The sequence below is a fragment of the Mesoplodon densirostris genome, chromosome 1 (genome assembly GCF_025265405.1).
Source record: "Mesoplodon densirostris isolate mMesDen1 chromosome 1, mMesDen1 primary haplotype, whole genome shotgun sequence".
Lineage (NCBI taxonomy): Eukaryota > Metazoa > Chordata > Mammalia > Artiodactyla > Ziphiidae > Mesoplodon > Mesoplodon densirostris.
In genome coordinates, this window is record NC_082661.1 from 57,314,152 (window position 1) to 57,329,782 (window position 15,631).

General features: G+C 38.1%; 1 protein-coding gene and 1 pseudogene across 4 annotated transcripts in view; one reads left to right on the forward strand and one right to left on the reverse strand.

The window, feature by feature from the left end:
• ADGRA3 (adhesion G protein-coupled receptor A3) overlaps positions 1-15,631 on the forward strand; it is a 125,934-nt gene that overhangs the window by 45,893 nt on the left and 64,410 nt on the right. For all 4 annotated transcript variants that reach the window (XM_060103610.1, XM_060103619.1, XM_060103591.1 and 1 more), the window contains 2 exons: positions 252-323; positions 9,526-9,597. In XM_060103610.1, the coding sequence (XP_059959593.1) occupies positions 252-323; positions 9,526-9,597 (144 nt within the window). The remainder of the gene's footprint in view (positions 1-251; positions 324-9,525; positions 9,598-15,631) is intronic.
• Positions 12,022-12,356, reverse strand: LOC132479753 (large ribosomal subunit protein eL33-like; annotated as a pseudogene).

Sequence of the window (15,631 nt, forward strand, 5' to 3'; positions counted from 1 at the left end):
ATAATATTAGGACACATATCTTTTTGACATATACCTTTATTCTTATATTGACCAAAGCAAATGGCTTCAGAACCAGATTTCTTGATTTTGAATTCTGGCTCTACTGCTGGGATGATTTTGGCTTAACCTTTTTGGCTTCAATTTCCTCCCATTATTATTATTGTTGTTTTCTGTATAGCAGATAGGTGCAGTGTGCCTAAATATTTCTTACAGTGTCAAGATGTAAATAACTTTTATTTTATTTTTAACAGGGACCTCCGAAACAATCTTATTAGTAGTATAGATCCAGGTGCCTTTTGGGGACTGTCATCGCTGAAACGATTGTAAGTGTTTGAATTGCTGACTTAAGAGTTTGAACCATTATAAGTAGCTGTTAACCTACTTTAAACTTTAACATGATAAAAAGTGTCTTTTTAATAATTTTTAGGAGTTCATCTAGCCATGTCCTAGATAGAGAAACAGAGTGTTTAATGTAAGTAGCTTAGAAGGCAGTTTATTTATACAGTAATTTGATTTGTTTGGTGATAGATGGTTGCATCCCTCTTACGGTAATAAAATCATGATGGTTGGCTTTGCCAGCTGCCATAATCTGTAGATGATTTTCAAGTTATGAATACATTTAAACAATCTATTGTAAATGCCCTAAAAATTGAGGCCCCTTTCTATTAATGATTTAAAATCTTGCCATTTTTCCCATATATTTTCTCTATGTATTATCATTTCAAAACCTAAAGACCAGTTATTATTTCTGAAGCTAAACACCCCTGCTCCCCTTACTGTGCTCATGTCACGGTTGCTGTGTGAACATGCTCATATCTGAAAGGTCACCCTGTGCTCAAGCCATGTGGACTGTCCCACCACCCTTTATTCCTTCTAAATGCATTTATTAAGTGTGGGCTGCTTACTTATGCTCTGACTTCTCTGGAAGAGCTCACAGACTCTTGGGGGCAAATAGATAATGCAAATACATCCTAAATAATAATGATAGTAACCTGCCAGGGAGAGGAGGGGGACCACCTTAGAGGGGAATGACCTGCCATGAGAGCGGCCAGCTGTTAGATTTGACCTTGCCCCTGAGGGGTGAATACATATTGAAGAATAACAGAACAAGCATCCTAAGCAGAGTGGACGTGGGTGTGAAAGAACATGTCCTTTGGCCAGAGCTTCAAGTAGAAAGGGGGAAAAAACGTTGGGAGATAAGCTGGTCAGGGGGGAACTAGGCTTTTGATGCTCTCCTGCCATGTTGAAGAATTTCGAATCTATTTGTTAGACTGTAGGGACTAGCAGAATGTTTTCATTGTGGAGTTGATGTGATGAGATTTGTGGCATCAGAGTTGCAGTGGATCAAGCTGGGTTTAGAGTTCAGTAAAAGTAATTAATTTTATCAACCAGGTATAGCAATGTAATCGAAGTGGGAAGACAGAGGTCAACATCAATTCAGTTCCAAAAAGTTCATTGATTCTATCCTGTGTGCCCAGTAGTGAGCCAGGCTCTAGAGATACAAAGGTAACTCAGGAACTGCTTGGAAGGTTTGCAGTTCAGTGGAATCGTTATATACCAACCAAGAACCTGAATATGGAATTGGAATATACTTCCGGAGAGATGGAGCAGTAGCTGGAGTTCATCTGCTAAGAGTCTTTGAAGCTGTTAGGACTCAGCCATACTGACACAGGCAGTGGCACGGAACACGGCCATCAATAGGCTACGTGCATCTCCAGAAACAGTCATTAGGGAGTGGAGGGGCAGCAGCTAACTGAGCTTGATGTATAACAGTGAGTCATTTTCTTGTTTCTTACTGGGGCAAACTGACATCATGTTTGGATGGAATGTGAGTCCTCATGTGGGGAACAGGAGTGTAGGTGCTAGACCTACCCTATCAAACTCTGGGGCTGAGGCTAAACCACCTTTGTTTCCACAGCCCCTTCTAGTGATTTTGATGCTGAAGTTAGAGAACTTCTAGAATATTCTTCCTTCCAACTTGTTTTTCCAAAAGAAGGGAGGGGTGTGCCATCAGATGGCCAGACAAGTCCACTCATTCTCTCCTTCTGTGATCCACACCACTGTGTTCTGTTTTCTGGTAATAGGGAGATTAATACTGATAATATCTCCATGTCAGGGTAGAGATCGAATGTAACTTGACTGTTACTAAAAAGCAGGTTCATCAGCATCTTTCAAGGATACTATAGAATATCTTCATTCTCCATCCAGTTCTTTATCCTACAGTACATAATTTTTCAAGTACTGCTATCCAAAATAAATATAATTCTTGTTCAGTAGCACTTAACTTAATTACTATTATTGTCCCAGATGTTGCCTTAGCATTTTTTCATTGCCTTACACATTAAGTAGTCTCTTGTGTTCTTGCCTAGGAAGGTAATTGTCATTTATAATGTTCTTCCCACTAGAAAATTCATTCTTAATTCCAAACAGCTAACTTGTAATTGAACTTATGGTATACAGCTTGTAAGCTGAGAGAGTCCTATACATAAACTCAATGAGATATAAAGATATTCTGCTAGTTGCTTCTAGATTACAGGCAGTTTTTCTTATGAAGCCTTAAATCATTCATTCATTTCAATGGTGCATCTCACTCGGCAGCCACATGTAAAGTATTTTTGTAAGTGTCCCATGCCTTTGCCTTTATTTTATAGATAATTTGGATCAGGAAGATTAAGTGGCTTTCTGAAGATTAAACTACCAGAAGTAGGTAAAACCTAGACCCATTCAGTTTCTCCTTTGCTTTATCAACAAATTCAAGCTGATTCTCAATTTGAATGAAAACCCACTACTAATACCTAAATTCCATTTTAAATAGGTATAGCTGTAATGAAATTGTTTCCCAAAGAATCAGTGGTAGTTACACCATTTAAAGCTCAAAATTGAGACAAGATAATGAATAGAGCACAGAAATGCTTGTTTAAGCAACAGTTCACAAGATGATGCCTAATTTTCTTAAACAGTAAAACCCAGAAATAGATGAAAATCAGCTGGAATTTTAAAAACGTCCCACACGATTAAAAATACTTAGCGTTCATATTCTGAGGAGCTGGAGGACAGCGAATGCAGATAAAGACTTGCATTGCTTAAGATTTTTTTTTTAATCAAAAGTCTCTGGGCCCGTGAGCCATGGCCGCTGGGCCTGTGAGTCCGGAGCCTGTGCTCCGCAATGGGGGAGGCCACAACAGTGAGAGGCCCGCATACAGCAAAAAAAAAAAAAAAAAAAAAAACACAATACATGAAATAAAAAATACTCTAGATGGGATCAATAGCAGAATAACTGAGGCAGAAGAACGGATAAGTGAGGTGGAAGATAAAATAGTGGAAATAACTGCTGCAGAGCAAAATAAAGAAAAAAGAATGAAAAGAACAGAGGACAGTCTCAGAGACCTCTGGGACAACATTAAACGCACCAACATTCGAATTATAGGGGTTCCAGAAGAAGAAGAGAAAAAGAAAGGGACTGAGAAAATATTTGAAGAGATTATAGTTGAAAACTTCCCTAATATGGGAAAGGAAATAGTTAATCAAGTCCAGGAGGCACAGAGAGTCCCATACAGAATAAATCCAAGGAGAAATACACCAAGACACATATTAATCAAACTGTCAAAAATTAAACACAAAGAAATCATATTAAAAGAAGCAAGGCAAAAACAACAAATAACACACAAGGGAATCCCCATCAGGATAACAGCTGATCTCTCAGCAGAAACTCTACAAGCCAGAAGGGAGTGGCAGGACATACTTAAAGTGATGAAGGAGAAAAACCTGCAACCAAGATTACTCTACCCAGCAAGGATCTCATTCAGATTTGATGGAGAAATTAAAACCTTTACAGACAAGCAAAAGCTGAGAGAGTTCAGCACCACCAAACCAGCTTTACAACAAATGCTAAAGGAACTTCTCTAGGCAAGAAACACAACAGAAGGAAAAGAACTACAATAACGAACCCAAAACAATTAAGAAAATGGGAATAGGAACATACATATCAATAATTACCTTAAATGTAAATGGACTAAATGCTCCCACCAAAAGACACAGACTGGCTGAATGGATACAAAAACAAGACCCATATATATGCTGTCTACAAGAGACCCACTTCAGACCTAGAGACACATACAGACTGAAAGTAAGGGGATGGAAAAAGATATTCCATGCAAATGGAAACCAAAAGAAAGCTGGAGTAGCAATTCTCATATCAGACAAAATAGACTTTAAAATAAAGACTACTAGAAGAGACAAAGAAGGACACTACATAATGATCAAGGGATCGATCCAAGAAGAAGATATAACAATTGTAAATATTTATGCACCAAACATAGGAGCACCTCAATACATAAGGGAAATATTAACAGCCATAAAAGGAGAAATCGACAGTAACACAATCATAGTAGGGGACTTTAACACCCCACTTTCACCAATGGACAGGTCATCCAAAATGAAAATAAATAAGGAAACACAAGCTTTAAATGATACATTAAACAAGATGGACTTAATTGATATTTATAGGACATTCCATCCAAAAACAACAGAATACACATTTTTCTCAAGTGCTCATGGAACATTCTCCAGGATAGATCATATCTTGGGTCACAAATCAAGCCTTGGTAAATTTAAGAAAATTGAAATTGTATCAAGTATCTTTTCCGACCACAGTGCTATGAGACTAGATATCAATTACAGGAAAAGAGCTGTAAAACATACAAACACATGGAGGCTAAACAATACACTACTCAATAACGAAGTGATCACTGAAGAAATCAAAGAGGAAATTAAAAAATACCTAGAAACAAATGACAATGGAGACACGACGACCCAAAACCTATGGGATGCAGCAAAAGCAGTTCTAAGAGGGAAGTTTATGGCAATACAATCCCACCTTAAGAAACAGGAAATATCTCGAATAAACAACCTAACCTTGCACCTAAAGCAATTAGAGAAAGAAGAACAAAAACATCCCAAAGTTAGCAGAAGGAAAGAAATCATAAAAATCAGGTCAGAAATAAATGAAAAAGAAATGAAGGAAACGATAGCAAAGATCAATAAAACTAAAAGGTGGTTGTTTGAGAAGATAAACAAAATTGATAAACCATTAGCCAGACTCATCAAGAAAAAAAGGGAGAAGACTCAAATCAATAGAATTAGAAATGAAAAAGGAGAAGTAACAACTGACACTGTAGAAATACAAAAGATCATGAGAGATTACTATAAGCAACTCTATGCCAATAAAATGGACAACCTGGAAGAAATGGACAAATTCTTAGAAATGCACAACCTGCCAAGACTGAATCAGGAAGAAATAGAAAATATGAACAGACCAATCACAAGCACTGAAATTGAAACTGTGATTAAAAATCTTCCAACAAACAAAAGCCCAGGACCAGATGGCTTCACAGGCGAATTCTATCAAGCATTTAGAGAAGAGCTAACACCTATACTTCTCAAACTCTTCCAAAATATAGCAGAGGGAGGAACACTCCCAAACTCATTCTACGAGGCCACCATCACCTTGATACCAAAACCAGACAAGGATGTCACAAAGAAAGAAAACTACAGGCCAATATCACTGATGAACATAGATGCAAAAATCCTCAACAAAATACTAGCAAACAGAATCCAACAGCACATTAAAAGGATCATACACCATGATCAAGTGGGGTTTATTCCAGGAATGCAAGGATTCTTCAATATACGCAAATCAATCAATGTGATACACCATATTAACAAACTGAAGGAGAAAAACCATATGATCATCTCAATAGATGCAGAGAAAGCTTTTGACAAAATTCAACACCCATTTATGATAAAAACCCTGCAGAAAGTAGGCATAGAGGGAACTTTCCTCAACATAATAAAGGCCATATATGACAAACCCACAGCCAGCATCGTCCTCAATGGTGAAAAACTGAAACCATTTCCACTAAGATCAGGAACGAGACAAGGTTGCCCACTCTCACCACTCTTATTCAACATAGTTTTGGAAGTTTTAGCCACAGCAATCAGAGAAGAAAAGGAAATAAAAGGAATCCAAATGGGAAAAGAAGAAGTAAAGCTGTCACTGTTTGCAGATGACATGATACTATACATAGAGAATCCTAAAGATGCTACCAGAAAACTACTAGAGCTAATCAATGAATTTGGTAAAGTTGCAGGATACAAAATTAATGCACAGAAATCTCTGGCATTCCTATATACTAATGATGAAAACTCTGAAAGTGAAATCAAGGAAACACTCCCATTTACCATTGCAACAAAAAGAATAAAATATCTAGGAATAAACCTACCTAAGGAGACAAAAGACCTGTATGCAGAAAATTATAAGACACTGATGAAAGAAATTAAAGATGATACAAATAGATGGAGAGATGTACCATGTTCTTGGATTGGAAGAATCAACATTGTGAAAATGACTCTACTACCCAAAGCAATCTACAGATTCAATGCAATTCCTATCAAACTACCAATGGCATTTTTCACAGAACTAGAACAAAAAATTTCAAAATTTGTATGGAAACACAAAAGACCCCGAATAGCCAAAGCAATCTTGAGAACGAAAAATGGAGCTGGAGGAATCAGGCTCCCTGACTTCAGACTATACTACAAAGCTACAGTAATCAAGACAGTATGGTACTGGCACAAAAACAGAAAGATAGATCAATGGAACAGGATAGAAAGCCCAGAGATAAACCCACGGACATATGGTCACCTTATCTTTGATAAAGGAGGCAGGAATGTACAGTGGAGAAAGGACAGTCTCTTCAATAAGTGGTGCTGGGAAAACTGGACAGGGACATGTAAAAGTATGAGATTAGATCACTCCCTAACACCATACACAAAAATTAGCTCAAAATGGATTAAAGACCTAAATGTAAGGCCAGACACTATCAAACTCCTAGAGGAAAACATAGGCAGAACACTCTATGACATAAATCACAGCAAGATCCTTTTTGACCCACCTCCTAGAGAAATGGAAATAAAGACAAAAATAAACACATGGGACCTAATGAAACTTAAGAGCTTTTGCACAGCAAAGGAAACCATAAACAAGACGAAAAGACAACCCTCAGAATGGGAGAAAATATTTGCAAATGAAGCAACTGACAAAGGATTAATCTCCAAAATTTATAAGCAGCTCATACAGCTCAATAGCAAAAAAACAAACAACCCAATCCAAAAATGGGCAGAAGACCTAAATAGACATTTCTCCACAGAATATATACAGACTGCCAACAAACACATGAAAGGATGCTCAACATCTTTACTCATTAGAGAAATGCAAATCAAAACTACAATGAGATATCATCTCACACCAGTCAGAATGGCCATCATCAAAAAATCTAGAAACAATAAATGCTGGAGAGGGTGTGGAAAAAAGGGAACACTCTTGCACTGCTGGTGGGAATGTGAATTGGTACAGCCACTATGGAGAACGGTATGGAGGTTCCTTAAAAAACTACAAATAGAACTACCATATGACCTAGCAATCCCACTACTGGGCATATACCCTGAGAAAACCATAATTCAAAAAGAGACATGTACCAAAATGTTCATAGCAGCCCTATTTACAATAGCCCAGAGATGGAAACAACCTAAGTGTCCATCATCGGATGAATGGATAAAGAAGATGTGGCACATATATACAATGGAATATTATTCAGCCATAAAAAGAAATGAAATTGAGCTATTTGTAATGAGGTGGATGGACCTAGAATCTGTCATACAGAGTGAAGTAAGTCAGAAAGAGAAAGACAAATACTGTATGCTGACACATATATATGGAATTTAAGAAAAAAATGTCATCAAGAACATAGGGGTAAGACAGGAATAAAGACACAGACCTACTAGAGCATGGACTTGAGGATATGGGGAGGGGGAAGGGTAAGCTGTGACAAAGTGAAAGAGCGGCATGGACATATATACACTACCAAACGTAAGGTAGATAGCTAGTGGGAAGCAGCCGCATAGCACAGGGAGATCAGCTCGGTTCTCTGTGACCGCCTGGAGGGGTGGGATAGGGAGGGTGGGAGGGAGACGCAAAAGAGAGGGGATATGGGAACATATGTATATGTATAACTGATTAAATTTGTAAAATAAAAAAAATAAAAAAATAAAAAAAAAGAATGAAAGCTCAAAAAAAAATAAATAAATAAAATAAATAAATAAAAAAATAAAAAAATAAAAACGTCCCACACTATTAAAAATAATTAGCGTTCATATTCTGAGGAGCTGGAGCACAGCGAATGCAGATAAAGACTTGCATTGCTTAAGATTTTTTTTTTAATCAAAAGTTTCCATAAGAAAGGGAAGGCAGTGCTATGAAATTTTTGGAAACCAGGATTACCTAAACTAGCTTTTGAAATATCTAGCGGAAAAAGTTAATAAGTAGGTACCGGATTCAAATACAAAGTCTTTGTAATTTCTATCAGACTAATACATTTTTTTCCCATTACCAGGTATACAATTTAGAATCAGTTTTAATTTAGAAATGGGTGGTACAAGTCTCTAAAGAGCAACTCAGAGAGAAATTCAAAGAATATATGCTTTTCTGTTACAGAGAATAATATGGGCATTGAAGAAAATATGATAAAAATATTTTTAAAATTTGGTTTAGAAAGTTTGTTTTAGTTCTTTAATTGAAATTCAAAATGATCAATAGTTCCAAATCTAACAACTGAGAAAGCTTAAGATGAATTGTTTTAGGGCTTTCGTACTAAATCCACTGATGGAAAATGTTGCAAGCCATGCTGTCTTATTTGAAGAAGTTGTCAGTTATCTCCCAATTAAAATGTAATCTGATTGAAATGTAAAATTGCATTCACTGTTCTTGGTGTGAAGAAAAATAGTGTAGAAAGATAGAACAAAATACTAAAATTATCACACAGATAAAAGGAAAAAAGTTTCATGGCTTGAGGAGAAGAAAAAAATGGATAGAAAGTAACATTTGATAGGAACTATAAGAAGTTAGGAGTGACTGGAAAAAATGGGCCGTTATCTAGATATAGTTATAAAGTAATTTGACTTGGAGCATAAATGACAGATCTGTAAAGTAAAAGCTAACTCAGTTTTTTTTCATTACAGTCAAAACTTTAAGTTTCAGAGGTTCTTGAGGAAATAAAAGTTTCAGCATTTTGGTAATTTGCCCTTTTACCCATTGTCTGTTAGATGTTGCCTGAGATCAGCCTCTGTTCCCTAACTTAACCTAGCATGATTAGCTGTGTAGATCATCAGAGACAGTAAGATAGTCTCATTTTTACTACTTCGGTTTTATCTTCAGTCATTTTACAGGAGTAAATGCTTGAAATATCAAGGGCACTGTAATAAACAGCGTTTAGCCTGTACGTGCCAGAAGTAAGTGAAAGCAAGGATTATTTCTTCTCTCAGTGCTACACTTGAGATAGGTGAATATTTCAGAGCTGCTTAAAAGATAGGACTTGTGAGATACCTGGGTGCCATTCTTGAATATTGAATGTATGAAACCTTCATTAACCAAGAGAACTAATTGAAGACACTTTTTCCCTTTCTCTCTAGGGATCTGACAAACAATCGAATAGGGTGTCTGAATGCAGACATATTCCGAGGACTCACCAATCTGGTTAGGCTGTAAGTACCTCTTTCTTTCGTATTATAATACAAGGAAGCATTTGAACCAGCACCCAAATTTTTATGACCACCTATATATTTAATATTAAAATAACAACTGTAGAGGTTACAGAAGTGGTAGGATATAAGGAGCTGGAAATTTAATCATGGAGATATAATGTTATCAGAACATAACAATGCATTATATCGAGACACACACACACACACACACACACACACACACACACACACACACACACACACACACACACACACACACACACACACACACACACACACACACACACACACACACACACACACACACACACACACACACACACACACACACACACACACACACACACACACTCTCTCTCTCTCTCTCTCTCTGTAGTACATACCCCAGGGAACATGTCCACATTGAGAGACATGATCAAACCTTTGCCACTTTGGGAAAATTTCTTGGAAGAGATGAAACTTGAGCTGATGGTCCAGATGGTTAGAAAGGAAAAGAAGTCAAGCAAATGATAAAAGGAGGTAGAAATAAGAGCGAGGCCAGTTTGTCAAGGTGAAGGCCATTGGACTTACGAGTAAAATGACCATCTGAATCACACCTCTGACCTTGTGATTATAGGTGAGTTGTTTAGCTTTTCTCTTTTTCAAATGAAAAAGTAGATTAATAGGGCTTCCCTGGTGGTGCAGTGGTTGAGACTCCGCCTGCTGATGCAGGGGACACAGGTTCATGCCCCGGTCCGGGAAGATCCCACATGCCGTGAAGCGGCTGGGCCCGTGAGCCATGGCTGCTGAGCCTGCGCGTCCGGAGCCTGTGCTCCGCAACGGGAGAGGCCACAACAGTGAGAGGCCCGCGTACCGCAAAAAAAAAAAGTAGATTAATAAAGTAAGTAAGTAAAGTAAGTAATTAATAAATAAAGTAAGATTAATAATACCTCAAAGTTATTATAAGGATTAATTAGCATTTGAATTATCTATACCTATATCTTATAATTTGTATCTAATATAAGTGCAGAACTTTGTATATGCCATCAAATGTATTTTAATTTTATTTTTAAAATAGACTCTGAGAGTAACTAGAAGTAAGTTCAGTTATCTGTAATAGAGCTTTATACAAGACTATATGAAAAGCAGACTGAAGCTTAGAACTCATTCAACCCTAGGAAGCCACTGAAAGACATTGATGTGGGAAAATGGCATAAAATCATGATTTAGAGAAGAGCAATCTAGAAATAGGGTGCAGGGTGAAATGCAGGATTTAGGGGTAGAAGTTCTAATATTGAGATCACCTATGCTTTGTTCTTCTCTTTGTAGCTTTTTAGAATGTTTCTTCTGTTTCGTTCAAGTTAACTTTGAAAAAGCTATAGCAGCTTAAGTAATGAGATCATTTCATCTATACAGTAAGGGAGGGGTCTCCAAATCACTTGCCAGAACAGAATAAAGTTACTCTTGCTTCTTAGTCAGCAAATTTGTGTTTTTCAGTGTGCCCTTTAATTCTGGAGGAAAGATAGATGGCCAAGTTTATGTTTTTAAACAAAAGATTGATTTGGTGTACAGCTTTACTCATAGCAAGAAATTAATTAAATCAATTACGGTTTCCTTTTTTGTAACTGGATTACAAACAATTTCATTTTAGTGCTTTCATTATCTCGAGAGTTTTGTATTTTTGGTTTTAAGGAATGCATAAGAATTGGCAAAATGAGGCATTTATGGAGAAAATTTCTTATATTTTTGGGTAGCTATGAATCAAATAATGAGAAAGGAAGTCTGAAGTTTTTTGACCATTTTCTTGACTTTCGTTTCAGATGGATATGTAGCTTTGGTCTAGGGATTTTTGACCCATCAGAAAATGTTCTTTAGGCAAAAGAGCTGTGTGGGATAGTGCTTATATTAAGGCAAGTTACTATATGCTTACTATTTTTATTATTATTTGCCTCCTGCCTTAAAAACAAACCTTTTTGGAAGTTTTAGAGCTTGGGTTGTCTCTTACATTTTTACCAATTCTCTGATACTTGTGAGAATTTACAAGTCATGGAACACAGTGGACATATATCCAGGTGAATCATTAAAACATAGAAATAGCACTACCACCTTTCCTACTTTGAGATTGATTGAGATGATTTTTGTAGCCCATGTAATAATAGATGGTGGCTCTTTTTTTCATTTTTTTCTTTTTTTTTTGCGGTACGTGGGCCTCTCACTGTTGTGGCCTCTCCCATTGCGGAGCACAGGCTCTGGACGCGCAGGCTCAGTGGCCGTGGCTCACGGGCCCAGCCGCTCCACAGCATGTGGGATCTTCCCGGACCGGGGCATGAACCCGTGTCTCCTGCATCGGCAGGTGGAGTCTCAACCACTGCTCCACCAGGGAAGCCCTTTTCTTTTTTTTAAGAAAACAAGTCGGCAGTTTTTTATATTTACTTTTCATTACGTTTAAATCCATGAAGGGTATAGTGTCACATGGATTCTCTGTCCAATGGCCTTAGCAAGGAGGTTGCTTTGGAATTTAGCATGAACCATGATGCCACTGTTTCCATAAGCATAAGTTATCTTTTCCCAGATTACTCTGGTTTTGTTAGGTTTTCCACCAGGAGTTACTGAGTTGTTCTTTGTTTTGCGCACGTAAGCACATCTCCTGCCTAGATAGAATTGTTTCATCTCGAGCATATACACCTTCAGTTTTCAGGAGAGCCGTTTGCTCCCTCTGGTTCCGTAGATCCCGCTTATAGCCAGCAAAAATGGCCTTGGACCACAGCCTTCCAGACATATTTTTCCTGTTAGAAGTCCTGTTCCCAGCAGGCCTCCACAGGGTCCAAGAAGGCTGAAATAGAAAGGGTGATGGTGGCTCTTTTAAATGCAACAATATGACATATATAGAACTATACCTGGCATATCCTTTAAGTACTGTTCTAAGAAAAATTGGCAATTGAGGTAGCTTCTTAACATTGAAGAATGCATTGCAGTGGGGTTGCTTGTGATAATTTGGGTTGACATAGTTCTAGAGCTGTGGATCAGGAAACTTTGAATGGGTGTTCTGTGTGGGCTGCTCTCAAAGCCAGGCTGTATGCCGGTTGTGAAGGCTGATAACAATTTGTATTTCAGACATGGAGAATAGCATTTTCTCAGTCTAACAGATGGAAAAGAGCTGATTAGTTAAGGGACATGTAGTACTTTTTTTTTAAACATCTTTATTGAGTATAATTGCTTTACAATGGTGTGTTAGTTTCTGCTTTATAACAAAGTGAATCAGCTATACATATACATATATCCCCATATCTCTTCCCGCTTGCATCTCCCTCCCTCCCACTCTTCCTATCTCACCCCTCTAGGTGGTCACAGAGCACCGAGCTGATCTCCCTGTGCTATGCGGCTGCTTCCCACTAGCTAGCTATTTTACATTTGGTAGTGAATATATGTCCATGCCACTCTCTCACTTTGTCCCAGCTTACCCTTCCCCCTCCCCATGTCCTCAAGTCCATTCTCTATGTCTGCGTCTTTATTCCCGTCTTGCCCCTAGGTTCTTCATGACCTTTTTTTTTTTTTTTTTTTTTTTTTTTTAGATTCCATATATATGTGTTAGCATACAGTATTTGTTTTTCTCTTTCTCACTTACTTCACTCTGTATGACAGACTGTAGGTCCATCCACCTCATGTAGTACATTTTTTAGGTTAGGAATCAGAGAAGCTCCCTAATTACTATTTCCCACCCCAAAGAGTAAGTGTACAAAAGAAATCAATCTAGAGTGGATCACTGTTCTAGCTATTTCCTCAGCTACCTCTTCAGCTGAACTTTCTGGGTTACCCTGGAACTTGGGATCTCGGACTGGCTTGGCCTCTTAGCCAAGGGGGCTGGAAAACTTGGCAGACACCCTGTTGCATTCTCACCCATACTTCTTATCATATCGAAACATCTTGGCTTTGGCGATTCAGTGTAAAAATTCAAAAATGGCTTTTTAAAAACACGTCAGAGGGGCCTCCCTGGTGGCGCAAGTGGTTGAGAGTCCGCCTGCCGATGCAGGGGATACGGGTTCGTGCCCCGGTCTGGGAGGATCCCATATGCCGCGGAGCGGCTGGGCCCGTGAGCCATGGCCGCTGAGCCTGCGCGTCCGGAGCCTGCGCGTCCGGAGCCTGTGCTCCGCAACGGGGGAGGCCACAACAGTGAGAGGCCCGCATACCGCAAAAAAAAAAAAAAAAAAAAAAAAAAACACGTCAGAGGATTCAGTGGACTTGGGTGTGGTGGGTAAAATTGATTAATTCTATGTATTGATCTCTGCCTTTATTGATGGAGAAATTCGGGGAAGTGAAACCATCCTCCCAGAGATTCCCATTATAACTCTAGGAATAACTGACAGATAAAGATGGGACCTGATAATGGACTTCAGTGAAGTCTCTGTCCTTCACTTAGGAAATTAATTGACAGAGAAATTGTCAGGAGATCAAAAAAAGCAAAGATTTCCTTTTTTTTCTTTATAAATTTTGATCAGTTTAAAACCTGTTTTCCCCTAAGAAAATTATACCTTTAATATTTTTCTATCAGAAATAATAGGTGAGTGATATTTATAAGAACTTCCTTTTTACAATTAAAAATTATTGATGCTGTTAAGTAATAAACCATATAGAGAGATACGAAGCAAAAGTTAAATCTCCTCTTCATCACTTCAGACACACCCTTCTGAGATAGCATGTACTAACTGGTGTATATATTCTCAGATTTTTCTATCGTCCCCCCACCCCCCAAAATGTATAGGCTTTCACATAGGGCTTTAAAAATGTGCTCTACTCGACATTTTACTTAAAAAAATTTTTTACTAACGTATCCTTAATATCTTTTCAGGAGAATACATATTGATTTAGTTCGTGTGAATAGCTATAGAACATTCCAAGTATAGAACAGATCATAATTTAGTCAATTATTCCTCTGTTAATGTAGATACTATCTGATTCCTTTCCCCCTCCTTTAACAAATCATACACACTTAACTTACAGGAATACAAACATATCTGTGTAGCAAAAAGTAAGTAAAGAAAAATTGACAGAGTAAGAAACAACATGAGTGGGAGTAGGTGGATAATTCACCTACCACCCCATTCAGTAAACTACATTAGGACACAAGAGCGGTGTCTTCACTGTGAATGTTGTCATTCTCAGTTTCCTTATGCTTTTTTTGGTGTAAGCACCTCAGAGTTGGAATAGGATTTTAATGTTTTAAAGTATGTATAGGTTTTTATGGCCACCAGCCGAAGCCAATTACTTCATAGGTGTCCAGCCAAACAAATAGCAGTCTGTTCCAACACTGGAGGAAAAATTGGTTTGTGTTGGTACTTACTGAGAGGATGGCATGTCTGTCTCCAATGTGATTGCTTCCTCTGTGATTTCCAAGGAAAAAAAAATTATAATACCTAATAATTAGAATAAAGTTACCTGGTAATTAGAATCTAATGGTCCCTGTAAGCTGCAATTATTTTGTTTATACTTAAGTCCTATATTTGTAGAATATATTTTTATTTCCAACTTACTACTATGGACTCTTTCAAAACATCTAAAAAAATATTACAGGTAATTGTATAAGGAATCTCCATGGACCCATCAATCAGTTTTTTTTTTTTTTTTCTTTTTGCGGTATGCGGGCCTCTCACTGTCGTGGCCTCTCCCGTTGCGGAGCACAGGCTCCGGATGCGCAGGCCCAGCGGCCATGGCTCACGGGCCCAGCCGCTTCGCGGCATATGGGATCCTCCCAGACCGGGGCACGAACCCGTATCCCCTGCATCGGCAGGCGGACTCCTAACCACTGCGCCACCAGGGAGGCCCCCATCAATCAGTTTTAACACTTAGTACCTCATAGCCAGTCTTGTTTTAGTTACACCTCACATCTCTTGTCTTCCTGTGTACATTTTAAAGTAAATCCCAGAAGTCATATAATTTCACATAGGGTACCTTCATAAAAGTATAGTTGTTCATTTTAATTGCATCTAGGTTACTTTCTTAAAATGCTACAGTGATTTACACTCCATCAGCTGTACCCTTTTCGAAATCCACATTCAGT